The sequence below is a fragment of the Pyrus communis genome, chromosome 17, assembly GCF_963583255.1.
Source record: "Pyrus communis chromosome 17, drPyrComm1.1, whole genome shotgun sequence".
NCBI classification, from domain to species: Eukaryota; Viridiplantae; Streptophyta; class Magnoliopsida; order Rosales; family Rosaceae; genus Pyrus; species Pyrus communis.
In genome coordinates, this window is record NC_084819.1 from 20,336,604 (window position 1) to 20,351,059 (window position 14,456).

The following is a 14,456-nucleotide window of genomic DNA, read 5'->3' on the forward strand; positions in this document are numbered from 1 at the left end:
AAGCCCCTAGCTAATGGTGCAATCATCCGCATGATAGTCCATATATATTTATCAAAAGGTTGAAGTACATTACAATCTCTAATAATACTTATTGTTGTAGAACAAGGAGCAATTCCGCTTCAATTTATCTCATGGTGAAGCTTATTTTTTAGTATAATAATTAAGTTCACTACTAAGTTACTGAATTAATCCGGGGCTTATAGCAGGCTAAATTTAGTCGCCGCACAAAGTCGTAGTTGACGATAAGCTGGCCGGATGCGTAGCCACTGCCGTCGGTGTCAATCTGGTTAAACATACTCACACCCAAGTCTAGCCCTCCGTTGCTGCATTGATCAATAATTCTCACCACTGTTTGTGCTCCTGTCCCAGTGTTTGTCACCTGCACATATATAAATTCATAAAATAAAAAATTGGCGTTCTAGTGCTAATCAGCTAGTATTTTAATGTAGGAGTGTTCTAGCGCTAACAAACTAATACGTACCAAGAGGCAGCCAACAGGTCCGCAAAATGCAGTCCATCTGTATTTGCTGCGCCATTCATAGGATTGATCAGCATCCCATGTTGAGCAGAAGGCACGTAAATCGTAATTGATTTGGTCAGGATTGTAGAGGTGGTATGTGGATCTCACACTAGCACTTTGTTCCCATGCACTTCCCACAAATACACAGACAATGACCGAAACTAACAACACAAAGCATGGTGCAATCTTCCCTGCCATTTTGTGGTTTGTGTGATCTGTAATTAGGTTGAAGTTAGAGGCCTGGTGTTGTAGTTACTAATCTAACCTTAGGGAAGTTGGAATTGTTTGGCCTGCGTGAGTTAATTGGCTAGCACATCCGCGCATTGTGACACGTACAATAGAATATACACACGAGAGAGAGGGACTAGAGCAACTGATTGAGTTGTGTACTACCAGAAAACTAGAGAAAAACAGATTATTAAAATGATGTTTTGATTAATCCCACTTGATCGATTAAAATTATTTGATCATTTGAATTATTCACAAATGTACATTATAATATTTGTAGGCGATCATTTATCTATTTAAATGACAAATGAAATCGAACGTTTTTGAACTTTGACATTACCCCAACAACAATTGACATCTATTAAAGCATTCTGAATAATATCAGGCGGCTGCTCAAACTATTAAACATTCAACTTGTTTGGGATGCTTTCTTGCTATTTAGGAGCTCTCAAGTACTTCGAATTGTAGGAGAAATTTTTATGGATCCCAAAAAACCAAGTTATGTATTGTATCATTCTACGTACTATTATAGCGGTGGATGACAAGATTGATTATGTTCCACTTTTAGAGTATTTTAATTATATAAAAGAAAAAAAAAACAATATATGTGTTATAATTTGAATAGAACAACATCACCACAAGCCAAGAAGAAAGTAAAAAAATTCTCATATGCTCTATGTTGTTCAAATTGTGTTGTCTAGATAATATACTTGAAAACTCCCACACGCAAGAGAGCGAGAATGTGTAAAAATGTCCTCACAAAAAAAGAGGTCGCACAAAATTAATTAATGTATGAAGGAATTAAAAAGCCACTTCATTTAAGCAAATATCTCTTAGTCTAGAAACAGACATGAAAACACATATTCCATTTGAAATGATAAATATTTCCTCTGCAGCCATGCACCTCTCTCCACGCCAGGACAATAGTTCGGCTTGACCCAAGAGCATTTTCAATGGAGGCATTAAATAGAGTCCGTAAAACCGTACAGTTCATATATATATATATATATATATATATATATATATATATAGAGGGGCAAAAGGCTTGAATTGGAATAGAAGTTCTCAAAGTATCTCAATATATAAGAACTCGTCGGATATCTCAAAGAACTTCTTAAATATGAATCTGATATAGGAACTTAAAGAGTGACCACGTATTAATTTTAAGTGGGAATGATGTCGCTCTTTATTTTTTTTTCCTTGTTTTTTGAACCCACCCATGTGGGGCAGCTTTTCATTTAATTTTGAGAACTTTAACGAAAAGCTTCTGGTGTTGTTCACTTTAACGAAAAACCACATTTTTACACTAAAAAGTCAATCCTAGTACTATTCACTTTACCTCTTATTTTGTCCTTATTGTTAAAACTCAAAGTTTTCAAGTTATTTTCATTAATTTTCCTTTTAATTTTCTCATGTAATTTTTTTTTCACTCTTGAAAAATCAATATTAGAGATAGTTTTTTTTTTTTTTTACTTTTACCATGGTCACAATACTTCGAGAAAATGAACAATAATTTTTTAATATTTTAGTCCCTACATTAAGGGATTATTGTATAAGGATTTTCCATTGCAGATAATATTCTTTTAGGAACTCAACTATTCTTTTGATGCCCCTAAATGAGTCCTCAAAGTTGATGGTGACTCAGGGTCTCACATTGAAGATGCTTTAAGATCTTGCATTAATATAAAAGAAAATTAATGAAAAATGGTTTGAAAACTTCGAGTTTTAATAATAAGGACAAAATAAAGAGTAAAGTGAATAGTACCAGGATTGACTTTTTTAATGTAAAAATGTGATTTTTCGTTAAAATGAACAGTACTATAGATTTTTCGTTAAAATTCTCATAATATAATATTAACAAGACAAAGATTATGACCAGTGGATCTCTCTCGGATATGCTCAATTGTAGTGTACGTAACGTTACGTTAATTGGAAGCCGCAGGCCAAATTTGGTTCTTGGATCTCACTAATCTTCTCATGATCTCATCTAAAAATAATCAATCAAATTTTAACAAAAAGAAAATGCATATAAAGCCAATTAAAAAACCCGACAGCAAAATGCACTCCTCTGCTAAAACAATATTATATACAGTAATTAAGAACATAGGATTATATGATGAAAAAGTTCATCGTTATCGGTCGGTCAAATTTACATGTAAGCTAATATTTAGAATCGATGTAAATTTCACAATGTTGTGTACGTTTGTTTTATATATTAACTCGAACTTAAGAGACAATGTTGATGACAAGCCTCTGGAGTCTAGATAAACCCTGGAGAAAGAAAAAAAAAAAGTCACACTGGAAGGGATCTTCTTATATGTAGGGTGAATTTCAAGTTAAATACTGAGCAACATATTGAGTGACGTAGAACACGTATCATTGAGCTTTAAACTTAGAATAATCTAATCTAATATCATAAAATAAATTAAAATTCATCTTAAAATTAATTGATAATATGAAAAATAGTGCGAATAAAAGCCAGTGCCATAGGGGAAATCGAGCACTCGTGGCCCTCCTCACTTGGTTCAAGGCACCCATTCTCCCCTAGCCCCCCTAAGAACCCCACTTACAATATCCATTTTTCCTCCAATAAAAATGCATATCTCAAGAGACAATTAATAATTAAAATAGCAGTTTATGAAGTATAATATAAGCACTTAATTAGGGGTGGGCATTTGAAATCAAAAATCGGAACTGAAATACGAACCAAATTGAACCTTATCGAACAATTCGATTTTGCTGTTCTGAAACGATTGCGATTTTGAAACCAAACTACTGTGTAGGAAACGGTTTAGTTTCGATTTTGGCTTTTGAAAACTGCATTGAAACCGAAACAGCACCATGTCATGTTTAGGTTGTTTGTTAAAGTCCATACATTTAGTATGGTCTCAAAACCACACTAAATTGTCATCCCTTTCCACCCTATTTGACATACTGTCAAATTATCCCTCAATCCACATTACTCTCTCTCTCTCTCTCTCTCTCTCTCTCTCTCTCTCTCTCTCGCAAAACTCATATGAGAATTCTTGCTGCGATCAAATGCAAATGAATCTCTGATCAAATTATAAGCCATATCACTCCATTAGGGTGCTTTTTCCTGCTCACAAAGTCTATCATTTGTGCAATTAGCTAGCTAGGCTAGGCTAAGCTAGTTGATTATATCTCATAGAATTCTCATGTGGGTTGGTTAATTAATGTATTATGTGGAAAATGAGACCGTCTTATATGTAGATAAGTGTAAATTTTAAATTGTACATTTTTTCTTAAAAATCAAACCAAACCGTTTGAAACCACATCGAACCAAACCAAATGGTTTGGTTGCATTTTGGTTTTGGCTTCGAAACCGCACAACAAAAAGTTTCAGTTTTGATTGCGGTTTTACTCAAAACCACACCGAACCGAACTGTGCCCACCCCTACACTTAATTAGTTTTACCATGCCATCCATAACCACTAACACAAGTTATTAAAGGGAGCAGTTTCCATTATTTATTAATCCCTTATGACTATAACCATAAGATACATGAGAGTAGCTAGTGTATGGTTTAATCGCCACAATTGACAAACTTGTAGTTCACCATAAGGTGGCCTTGGGCATAGCCTTTCCCATCAGTGTCCAGTCGTTTAAACACACCCTCGTCCAAATCTAGGCCTCCATTACTGCACTGATCAACAATTCTCACCTTTGCCTGAGCTCCTGTCCTCACGTTTGTCACCTGCAGTGTAACCAAACAAATGATTTTAATCATTTCCACACTTAAAAAAAACATGGATCAGGTAGTAATATTGTTTGTGATGCCCACTTTTCCAGACGTGCTGTATGGCATAAATGACACGAACAATGATGCTAAAATTCGTAACATATAATTAAATGTGACGAATTTTCACATTACGTGACAAATGTTTGTAGTCACATAAACTTGTTTTCTTGTAGTGCCAGTAAACTCTAATTGTGCGCATGCCTTTGTTGCAAAAAATAAAAGAAAAAACTTAGTTAATTACATTATAATGTGTCATTATCATTACAGTCTTGTAATATTCTTATTCACTCAGAGATGGAAGATCAAACGTTTGATTTGTATAACGATATTTATCTCATATCCCACGTAGATTATCATCAATTATATCACAAAAAAAAAAAAGTATGGACGTACCCTTAAGCACTTGCCACAAGATGCTTGGCCCCGAGGCCCGACGGGGCCGCAAAAAGCAGTCCATCCAAACTTCCGACGCCATTCCAAAGGCTTATTAGCATCCCAAGTGGCGCAATAAGCACCTGCTGTGTTCAAGTTCCATCCTATCTTCTCTGGATTGTAGATATGGTACGTCGATCTAACGTTACTCGCACTTTGGGCGCTGGCACAGCCCATCATAATAACACAAACCAACAGCAGCACCACCGTGCATGATGCGGATGCCCTAATTGTTAACTTCCCCATTTTTATCAGGAATTTGTATCTGTTTTACAAGGGATGATATGGTCTGCAATATTAGCCAAGTGCTAATTAATTTATAGTGGGAATGTATGGTTGATGTTAAATTACTGTAGTGTTGGAAGAGCCTGACTGCTTTTGTGGAATATGACTCTGTCTAGAATTAAAGCAAGTCGTGCGGATTCTTGTTTTTCCATACCAAATGTACGTAATCAAGGCCAAAAGTCAAGAAAGACTTAGCCCTTTGTTTTTCTGGTTAATCTGCTTCGCGTTTGCTCATATATGAGAGAGAGAGAGAGACAGAGAGTTTTATATAAAGGTGGTGGAGGGTCCACATGGGCACTATTGTGTGCCATCTGGTCAAAAAATGCGGCTAGTGGATGAAGAAGAGAAAATTGGACTGGAAAATATAAATAGCACACATCTCATGATAAGTTTTTTGACCCCAAAATCCTGATCAGATAGAAACGCGCACAGATAAAAAAAGTCTTACATTGAAGAAAAGAAAAACATTCAAAAGTTTATAAGAGATTGTGTCATTTCTCGTATTGCCAGTAATTTTATGATAGAAGTTCAACTTTCTTCATGATATTAGAGCAGGTTGTTCAACGTGTGAATTCTAACTATCACACGTGTTTTACGTTACTAGATTTGTATTGTCCACATATTAAACTTCAAAATTCAGCACACCTAAAGATGCATGTTGAGAGTATTCACATCAAAGAAAGAAAGAACTTTGCATATACTTATAAGTAATTGGACTATTTGTCATATTATCTTTTATCTTCACATCCTGGCACAGAGAACTGTTCTAAAAATAAAAAATTTAAAAGAAAATTGAACCAAATCACACGTACTCGGTTTCATTTTAATTCGGTCTATTCTTTGTAGTTTTGGGCCTTATCAATTTAATTTTACGGGCCAACAAATTCAAGACCCAAAGAACATTATACAAAACTAAATATCTCCGGAAAGTTGAACCTGAAGTTTAGGAAGCTTATGGTGCGGCAATAGGTTTTTAATTTAAACGAATTTAAAATATTACTAATTGGGTCAGAACATAGTTAGAAACTTCGAATTGAGATTCGTCGTCAAGCACATCTCCAGAGTGCCCAAATAAATTTATAGAGTTTTAACGAAAAGCTCGCTATACTGTTTACTTTAACGAAAAACTACATTTTTACACTAAAAAGTCAATCATGGTACTATTCACTTTACCCATTATTTTATCCTTATCGTTAAAACTCAAAGTTTTCAAGTTATTTTCATTAGTTTTCCTATAAATTTAAGGTAGCTCGTGGTGCAATGAAATTTCCTTGAAAATGGATTTGTAATAGTTTTTACATAGTTTCGAAAACCAATTAAAATAAGAGCGTTCACCTTTTGCAAAATCTTTTAGGATAATCATAGGAGGCCAAATTTTTAAACTAAGTTTGTAAACTAAATTATTTGTCACTAATAGGAAATACGTTAATCAACATTTAAATAATAATTCAATATTGCCACTTAGTACTACGGTTTAGTGATATTCTTCTTCACTTGAAAATGAGAGGTCTTAGGTTCGATTCTTGCCAAGATGAATTTGAACCACATTATTGGTAGACCATTGTGAGACTAAGCTCATCCCCCTCCCCCTTAGTAGATGATATCGTTTTTAAACTTCTAATAAAATAGAATAAAATTAATCACAAAAATTGTAGGAAAAATATTTAGTTAAATTCTTAAAAAGAATAAAAGTTTCATATAAGAAATTAAAAAACAAAGCGTCTAAATGAAAACGTCTAATTTTTATTGATCTGTCTATGTGGTAACATGTCATGCATATATATTATTGACATATAAGCTTGTCTATATGTACAGACACACTTTTGTTTGTGTTTGTCTCTGTAGAACTTTCAACTGATGAAAAGCCTACCTTATCTTCAAAGTCGTCTACTACCTTAATTTTTGCCGTGATCAATGTCTAGATAGTACATGTACCGTTCGACAGATCCAAGTACCGGATAGCTCCTAAACATTATTAATTCTACACAAGTTCAATGTTCTCGGGCATTTGATTTAGTCTGGTATAAACTTAGACTTCAATTTAGGTGCCGTGGCTCTTCTCTTGGCTCGGTTTTCTTTGTTGATCTGCCTAATTTTATTTATTATAGGTTGAAAAATCGCGAGTGTAAGTCCTCTCCTAACGCTTGTATTTTATTACCTAGAATATTATAATTAATATACTTAAGTGAATAATGTAAATGATCAAATTAAGATATGGGTTATCAAATCATTTTAATAAAGAAAAACTAATGAAAAATGCTTGAAAACTTTGAGTTTTAATGATAAGGACAAAATAAAGGGTAAAGTGAATAGTACCAGAATTGAATTTTTAGTGTAAAAATATAATTTTTCGTTAAAGTGAACAGTAATGTAGATTTTTCGTTAAATTTTCGTTTTAATAATCTATTTTTCCATACTTTTTTATTTTGTGAACAAGTTAATTAGTTTCTCAATGTTGACACCTCTCTCTCTCATTGGAGAGATTCTTGTGTAGGGAACCCGAAACGGGTTAAGTGCGAGAGAAGGGATGTCACATCCCGGTCCGGGCGGGACCACTTCCCGGGCCCACTCCACCACCGTAGCACGATATTGTCCGCTTTGGGCCCCGACCATGCCCTCACGGTTTTGTTTCTGGGAACTCACACGAGAACTTCCCGATGGGTCACCCATCCTGGGAATGCTCTCGTGCGCTACTCGCTTAACTTCGGAGTTCCCATGGAACCTGAAGTCAGTGAGCTCCCAAAAGGCCTCGTGCTAGGTAGGGATGAGAATGTACATTTAAGGATCGCTCCCCTGGGCGATGTGGGATATCACAATCCACCCCCCTTAGGGGCCCGACGTCCTCGTCGGCACACCACGGCCAGGGTTAGGCTCTGATACCAATTTGTCACATCCCGGTCCGGGCAGGACCACTTCCCGAGCCCGCTCCACCACCGTAGCACGATATTGTCCGCTTTGGGCCCCGACCACGCCCTCACGGTTTTGTTTCTGGGAACTCACACGAGAACTTCCCGATGGGTCATCCATCCTGGAACCTGAAGTCAGTGAGCTCCCAAAAGACCTCATGCTAGGTAGGGATGAGAATGTACATTTAAGGATCGCTCCCCTGGACGATGTGGGATGTCACAAGGGATGCGACCAGAAGGAAGTAAATCGTAGGTGAAGTACGTGGTGATTTTTATCTCTTGACCTGTAGAGATGCGTGTTCCGGTAATTGGACTTTAGAATATCTCCTCTCACTACACGTCTACTACATATGTCAGTCAATGTTTGAGTCGGTCGATCGTGGTAGGCAATTTACATACGCCATATATACAATTCCAACTTCCAAAAGGTTAGGTCAGTAATTGCAACACCAAACCTCCAGCCTATAAATTCAACCACCCTAATACATTGTGTACCAAAGCCTTCCAAGAACAACAGAGATATTGCAGATTATTGCCTGCTTAATTAAGAAAATTACAAATCACAACATGGCCGGGAAGATCACAGCAAGCTCTGTGCTGTTTGTTTCGATCATGATCTGTGGTTTGGTCGGCAGTGCATGGGGACAAAGTGCGACGAATGTGAGAGCCACATACCACCTCTACAATCCACAGCAAAACAATTACGACTTGCGGGCAGTAAGTGCCTACTGCTCAACATGGGATGCCGATAAATCCCTCGAATGGCGCAGCAAATATGGATGGACTGCCTTTTGCGGACCTGCTGGCCCTACTGGGCAAGCCGCATGCGGAAGGTGCCTCTCGGTGCGTATTAACATACTAGCTGATTAGCGATGGAACGTTCTTATGCAAACTGTGCTTGTGCGAATATTTAATTTAATGAATTTATGTATCTGCAGGTGACAAACACTCGGACTGGAGCTCAAGCAACGGTGAGAATTGTTGATCAGTGCAGCAACGGAGGGTTGGACTTGGACGTGAATGTTTTTAACCAAATTGACACCGACGGCAATGGTTACGCACAAGGCCACCTTATCGTCAACTACAACTTTGTCGACTGCGGCGACTAAGGCCTATAACCCTATTTTTTTCAATAACTATATAGTTCTCTACTCCCAGTATTGGTAGGGAACTTAACTATGTATTACTAATAAATAAGCTTCACCATGGAATAAATTGAAGTGGAATTGCTTCTTGAATTATAACAAGAAGTATTATATTATAGAGGTGTGATATCCACATACCCATTTTTACTTCTCACACACCCTTCTAATTTTCGACTGTCGGATTGGATGAAATAAAGAAGATCAACAGATAGAAATTAACAACGAATGTGTAAGAAGTAAGCACACCCCTATATTATATAGATTGTATAAAGCACTTCAATCTTATGATAAATGTATAACTGCACCATTAGCTATGTAGGGGCTTCCTAAATTAAGAATGAATGTTACATAATTTAAAACGGGAACATTTCCTTCTCATTCAGTGAATTTCAAAGGAACCAACCATGTCAAGTGGTCCAGCAAAAATACGGTAGATTTCAAAATTAGATTTGCTTCCTAGTTTTGGGTTTGAGAAATGAAGCTGGCAAAAACATGAGTGATTCTTTAGTTGAAAGCTTTGAAATAACGTTTGTCATTTGACTAAGGCCAGATATGAGCTGAAATGTCCTTAGCTTTTCTGGAGTCCATTGGAAATTAGTCCTATACCGTTCTTAAAGTGGGATACCTCAGGCTTCGGAAAAAAGAAGAAGAAAGGAACCATGAAAGTCAAGAATACAATCAATGGAGAAAATTAAGGACTTGAGCAATAAACTAAAAATACAATCAATGGAGAATATTAAGGACTTAAGCAGCGTCTTTTCTCCTTTTTCTGTTTGCTTGTTTCAAGTTTGTTGCTCTACTTTGCTTTTTTTAATCTGTGTTAGTCCTCTGTGGGGACTTTCCTTCGTACTCACCTTTGGTGGATTTCCCTGTTTTATGGAAATTTCCAGTTCAACAAAGAAAAGAAAAAAAAAAAAAAAAGAAGGAAATAATTAAAAGTAAATAAGCCATGCATTTTCTTGTTTTGTTAATTTGACCGATTCTTGGATGAGATAAGATGGATCCAAGAACCCAAATACCTAAACATCATAATGTTACGTACAATACAAGCATATATATCTATCATCCGATATTTGGCGTTGATGTTTGTCATCTTAAAGTAAAGCCAGACAAAAATGTATTATTCCTATTGAATAATGAGTTTCACACGAGAACGGGAGACTGAATGATATACTTGTGTCACTAATGTCTTGCGATAAAAATTACATTACTATCTTATTATGTAGGTAAAATGCAAGTTGAAAGACAATATTAGTTTGGTTAATAGTGTGCGGTTGACATTTCTGAAATGAAATCTTGACAATTCCAAATGGACTTATGCTATATATGCATCCTTCCTGCTTCTAGATCAAGCACTTTGAATGATAAGGTACGTTTAAACTGCGAACTCATTAATTTTCTCCCAACAAAGACCGCCACCAATGAAACTAAGACTTTGGGAGGACAATTCTAATTTATATTTCATACTTTTATTCGTGTGTCTTAATGTAATTAGTCAAACATTCAAGATGGAAAAGACTTCGTATCTTCGTATCTTATTTTATCTTAATTTATCTTCAAATTCGTGTACAATTTTGATGATACAATTCCAACCTATCCAAGGCTAGATTGGTAATTTCACACATCCATATTGGTCCGTATACCAAGCTGTCAAGTACTATAAACAATATTAGTTAATTCATTATTAGCCCTAGCTGCAGAGGAGAAATTACAAATAATTAATCAAAAAAGGGCCGGGAAGAACACCACACCGACACCGTGCTTTGTGTCGTTAGTTCGGATCACGATCTGTGTGTTGGCCATGGCGGGCAGTGCATGGGGACAAAGTGCGACGGGTGTTACAGCGACAAGTTTGCCCTACAATCCACAGCAAAACAATTACGATTTGCAGGCTGTAAATGCCTACTGCTCAGCATTTGACGCCGGTCAATCACATGCATGGCGCAGCAGATATGGATGGGCTGCCTTTTGTGGACCTGTTGGCCTTACTGGACAAGCTGCATGCGGAAGATGTCTTAAGATACGTAGGGCGCTGGTATACACAAATAATCTTATGCAAAATGATGTATGTTTGCATGTGCTGGTGACAGACACCGAGACTGAAGCTCAAGCAACGGCAAATTTGTTGAGTGCAGCACAGGAGGCTTACACATGGACACGAATGTGTTTAACCAAATTGATCAGTGCAACACCAACGAAAATGGCAATGCCCAAGGCCGCCTTTTCGTCACCTACGACTTTGTCAACTGTGGCGATTGACTAGAGTCTCTAATCCCAAACCCCCAAATTAACTTGAAGTTTAGCATCGCTCTCTAGCTACTTACATTATTAGCAAGGGAATCACTTAGTTATTACTGATGAATAAGCTTCACCTTAAATTGCTTCAAAAAAATTACTAATATTGACCATAAACTATATATCTTCAACTTTATGAACAAATTAAGTCATGGTATATGTGTTTTTGTTATATACTTGAGATGGGACTGGGAGCATGTAGACTGCCTATAAAAATGATTTTCCATTTACAATATCCTCCATATAGTGATAATATTATTTTAAGGGATTTTTGGGCTACAAAGTATATCAAACAAGTTGATTCCCCATATATAATCGATTATCTTCTTACGTGATGTCTCACGTAATAGAAGAAATAGATACTTGTCCCATGAAAAGAGAAACAAGTATATGACTATTCTCTAATCTTCCTGGAGATTAAAGAGTTGCTTGAATTGGGGAGGGGATTGGATTTGTGCTTGTGGAGACAAACTTAAGGGCTCCTCTAATCCTTTCTTTACCGGTTACAATCCCTCTTTCAAGCTTGATTAGAGATTCTTGGACCTTAATTGGACTTGGAAGGCGTAGGCAGGCAGGCTCTCTCGTGTGGGCCATATCTTTATAAAGTGCAGGGCTACTAATCACCTTCTACAGTTATCCACTTTGGGTTTCTTCCTTGCACTTCTCACAGGATGACCTTCTTTGGTCTTCGGTCTTCGGTCTTCGGCCCTTATTCGATCTCAATTAAGAGGGCAAAAAAGTGAGGATGCGCTTTTGGCTGACAATAATACTATTCGTACAAAATAAAACTACGGGTTGTGGTATTCTCGTATTCCATTTTACTTTACGCATGCTCTTTTTAATTATTTAATAATATTTTATGTAGTAATATATATAGTAGGGTTGAGCACAGCTTGGGTTGGTTCAGTCTTGGTTCTAAATCACAAACCAAAACGCACACTTTGGTTTTACTAAATTTCATATCACAATTGAACCGTAAAAGCTTAAAAATGATGTAAGTGGTTCACTAATATTGCGGTTTGATTTGGTTCGGTTTATGGTTTAACATGTTTAAGCGCAGTGAATAATTGAATCATAAGCTCAATGTGTTAAAGAAAAAAGTTTTATCCACCAATACAATTCATCACTTATCTCACCTCAAGGATTAAGAAACACCCATATTCTGGCACACCAAACAAAAAGAAAAGCTGCAATGATAATTTAAATATCTCAAATAACTATCCTGCAAAGTGAAGTTACATGCATCTTGAAGATATAACAACGAGAAGTATTAATACTGATTGTAAACTACTTCAACCTTATGAATAAATATGATCATCGTGAAAAGTTGCGCCATTAGCTAATTTAGGATGCTTCGTCTTTTAAGGAATGTAAAGTTGTATATTGGATTGTAAAGTTGTTACATTAGCTAGCTTGGTATATATGAGTTCTTGGTTTCATATTTGAGATTGGAGAATGTAAAGTTGTAAACTACTTAATAATATATTCCATTCACAATGTCCTGCACATAGTGGCAATATTACTTTAAGAGCTTATCGGGCAAAATGTATTTGAAACGAGTTGATTTCACAGGTAATCGTCTCATTTTCTTATGTAATGTGTCACATGAGAAGAGATATAGATACTTATTGACACGTCCCGATCTTGATTTTCTCCGGACACCAGGGTACGTGCTGGCTGACACCCGAAGATGACGCAAGCCATTTAGAATGCATGAGAATTAAAACTACTAATAAGATAATAGAAATTTAATTACAAATATTATGCAAATGAGAATCATGTTCAGATCATACAACTAACTAGAACACTAAAGAAAATAATATAAAACTGAATGAATAAAAGAATGGGTCCTACGCCGAGAGGACTCGAAGATGCCGATGCGGAAGTGCCTTGACGCTAGAATTTTACGTCTCGATTCTAAGTCCTGAAGGGGGCGCAAAACAAACATAAGTGGACCAGAGTTTATATACATATAATAGAAATAGTTATCAACATATTAACCCCCAAAGTTTTATGAAAACAATAATATAATATGTAATAAGTTTTTCCGAAAACCCTAGCATGTCATAAAACTTTTCATAAATCATATCTTGTATATAGTGTGCTAACTGGTATCATTATCAGTAACAGTGTCAACACCCTTCATTTTCCAAGCAGGCATATCTATGACTTGCCACAAAGACATATCAGTATCATTTGCCAAACATGCATATCAATATCATATGCCAAACAGGCATGTATATCATTTGCCAAACAGGCATATTAGTATCAATTGCCAAACAAGCATATCCGTATCAATTTCCAAACAGGCATATAATGACCACTAGGTATGCACAAAACCACTAAAAATAATCTTTCAAAACATAGGTACATATATCTCAAAATCATCTTCATAGTATAAAATCATTCATCATCTATACTATAAAAGAAGTGTTATAAAAACAAATTCTAAATAGTATATCGTCATCCATAAGATATTCTACAAAGAACATGGGTTCGATAGAAAATATGGTATTTCAAAATAAGCTCAGTATAGCATGATAATCAATTTCTCATAAAACGTTCACAAAACGTATTCAATAAATCATGTTTTTCATGTATGCGTCTCTACTATTAAAACATGCATTTTTAGAAGGGGTCCACTCACAGATATTAGCTGCCGAAGAGTCACGCAAACTAATAAGCACGGAATCATCACAAATAATTGTCCCTAAGCACATAAATGGTGCAATTAATAAAACTATAGCATAACAATTGAATTTGGAAAAAAAAATGGAAGTCGGAAATAGATTCAAGACGTCGAATTACCTTAAGAAGGATCTTGGATAAATTTTGTAAAAGTCAATAGAATATTCTAAAGAATATTCCCTGACGAAATATTCCCT

The 14,456-nt window shown here is 36.0% G+C and overlaps 4 protein-coding genes across 4 annotated transcripts; 2 read left to right on the forward strand and 2 right to left on the reverse strand.

Annotated features, from left to right (window-relative positions):
- Positions 1 to 172: 172 nt before the first annotated feature.
- Positions 173 to 718, reverse strand: LOC137722203 (pathogenesis-related protein PR-4-like). Its single transcript, XM_068461165.1, has 2 exons — positions 482 to 718; positions 173 to 379 (listed from the first exon to the last, which is right to left on the reverse strand). Exons 1-2 carry the CDS (start codon positions 716 to 718, stop codon positions 173 to 175), a joined length of 444 nt encoding a protein of 147 aa, XP_068317266.1.
- A 3,466-nt stretch (positions 719 to 4,184) lies between these two features.
- On the reverse strand, positions 4,185 to 5,246 carry LOC137723409 (pathogenesis-related protein PR-4-like). Its single transcript, XM_068462602.1, has 2 exons — positions 4,902 to 5,246; positions 4,185 to 4,463 (listed from the first exon to the last, which is right to left on the reverse strand). The coding sequence occupies exons 1-2, from the start codon at positions 5,184 to 5,186 to the stop codon at positions 4,293 to 4,295; spliced, it is 456 nt and encodes a 151-aa protein (XP_068318703.1). The 5' UTR covers positions 5,187 to 5,246; the 3' UTR covers positions 4,185 to 4,292.
- A 3,370-nt stretch (positions 5,247 to 8,616) lies between these two features.
- On the forward strand, positions 8,617 to 9,430 carry LOC137722851 (pathogenesis-related protein PR-4). The gene is made up of 2 exons (XM_068461952.1): positions 8,617 to 8,974; positions 9,070 to 9,430. The coding sequence occupies exons 1-2, from the start codon at positions 8,699 to 8,701 to the stop codon at positions 9,238 to 9,240; spliced, it is 447 nt and encodes a 148-aa protein (XP_068318053.1). The 5' UTR covers positions 8,617 to 8,698; the 3' UTR covers positions 9,241 to 9,430.
- A 1,647-nt stretch (positions 9,431 to 11,077) lies between these two features.
- LOC137722204 (uncharacterized) lies at positions 11,078 to 11,539 on the forward strand. Its single transcript, XM_068461166.1, has one exon. The coding sequence runs from the start codon at positions 11,078 to 11,080 to the stop codon at positions 11,537 to 11,539; it is 462 nt and encodes a 153-aa protein (XP_068317267.1).
- Positions 11,540 to 14,456: the final 2,917 nt, after the last annotated feature.

Coding starts and splice junctions, on each gene's coding strand:
- LOC137722203 (XM_068461165.1), bottom strand. CDS start 718: ATGGCAGGGAAGATTGCACCATGCTTTGTGTTGTTAGTTTCGGTCATT. Junction 380..481: donor GACCTGTTGGCTGCCTCTTG/GTACGTATTAGT, acceptor ATATATGTGCAG/GTGACAAACACTGGGACAGG.
- LOC137723409 (XM_068462602.1), bottom strand. CDS start 5,186: ATGGGGAAGTTAACAATTAGGGCATCCGCATCATGCACGGTGGTGCTG. Junction 4,464..4,901: donor CTTGTGGCAAGTGCTTAAGG/GTACGTCCATAC, acceptor GTTACACTGCAG/GTGACAAACGTGAGGACAGG.
- LOC137722851 (XM_068461952.1), top strand. CDS start 8,699: ATGGCCGGGAAGATCACAGCAAGCTCTGTGCTGTTTGTTTCGATCATG. Junction 8,975..9,069: donor CATGCGGAAGGTGCCTCTCG/GTGCGTATTAAC, acceptor ATGTATCTGCAG/GTGACAAACACTCGGACTGG.
- LOC137722204 (XM_068461166.1), top strand. CDS start 11,078: ATGGCGGGCAGTGCATGGGGACAAAGTGCGACGGGTGTTACAGCGACA.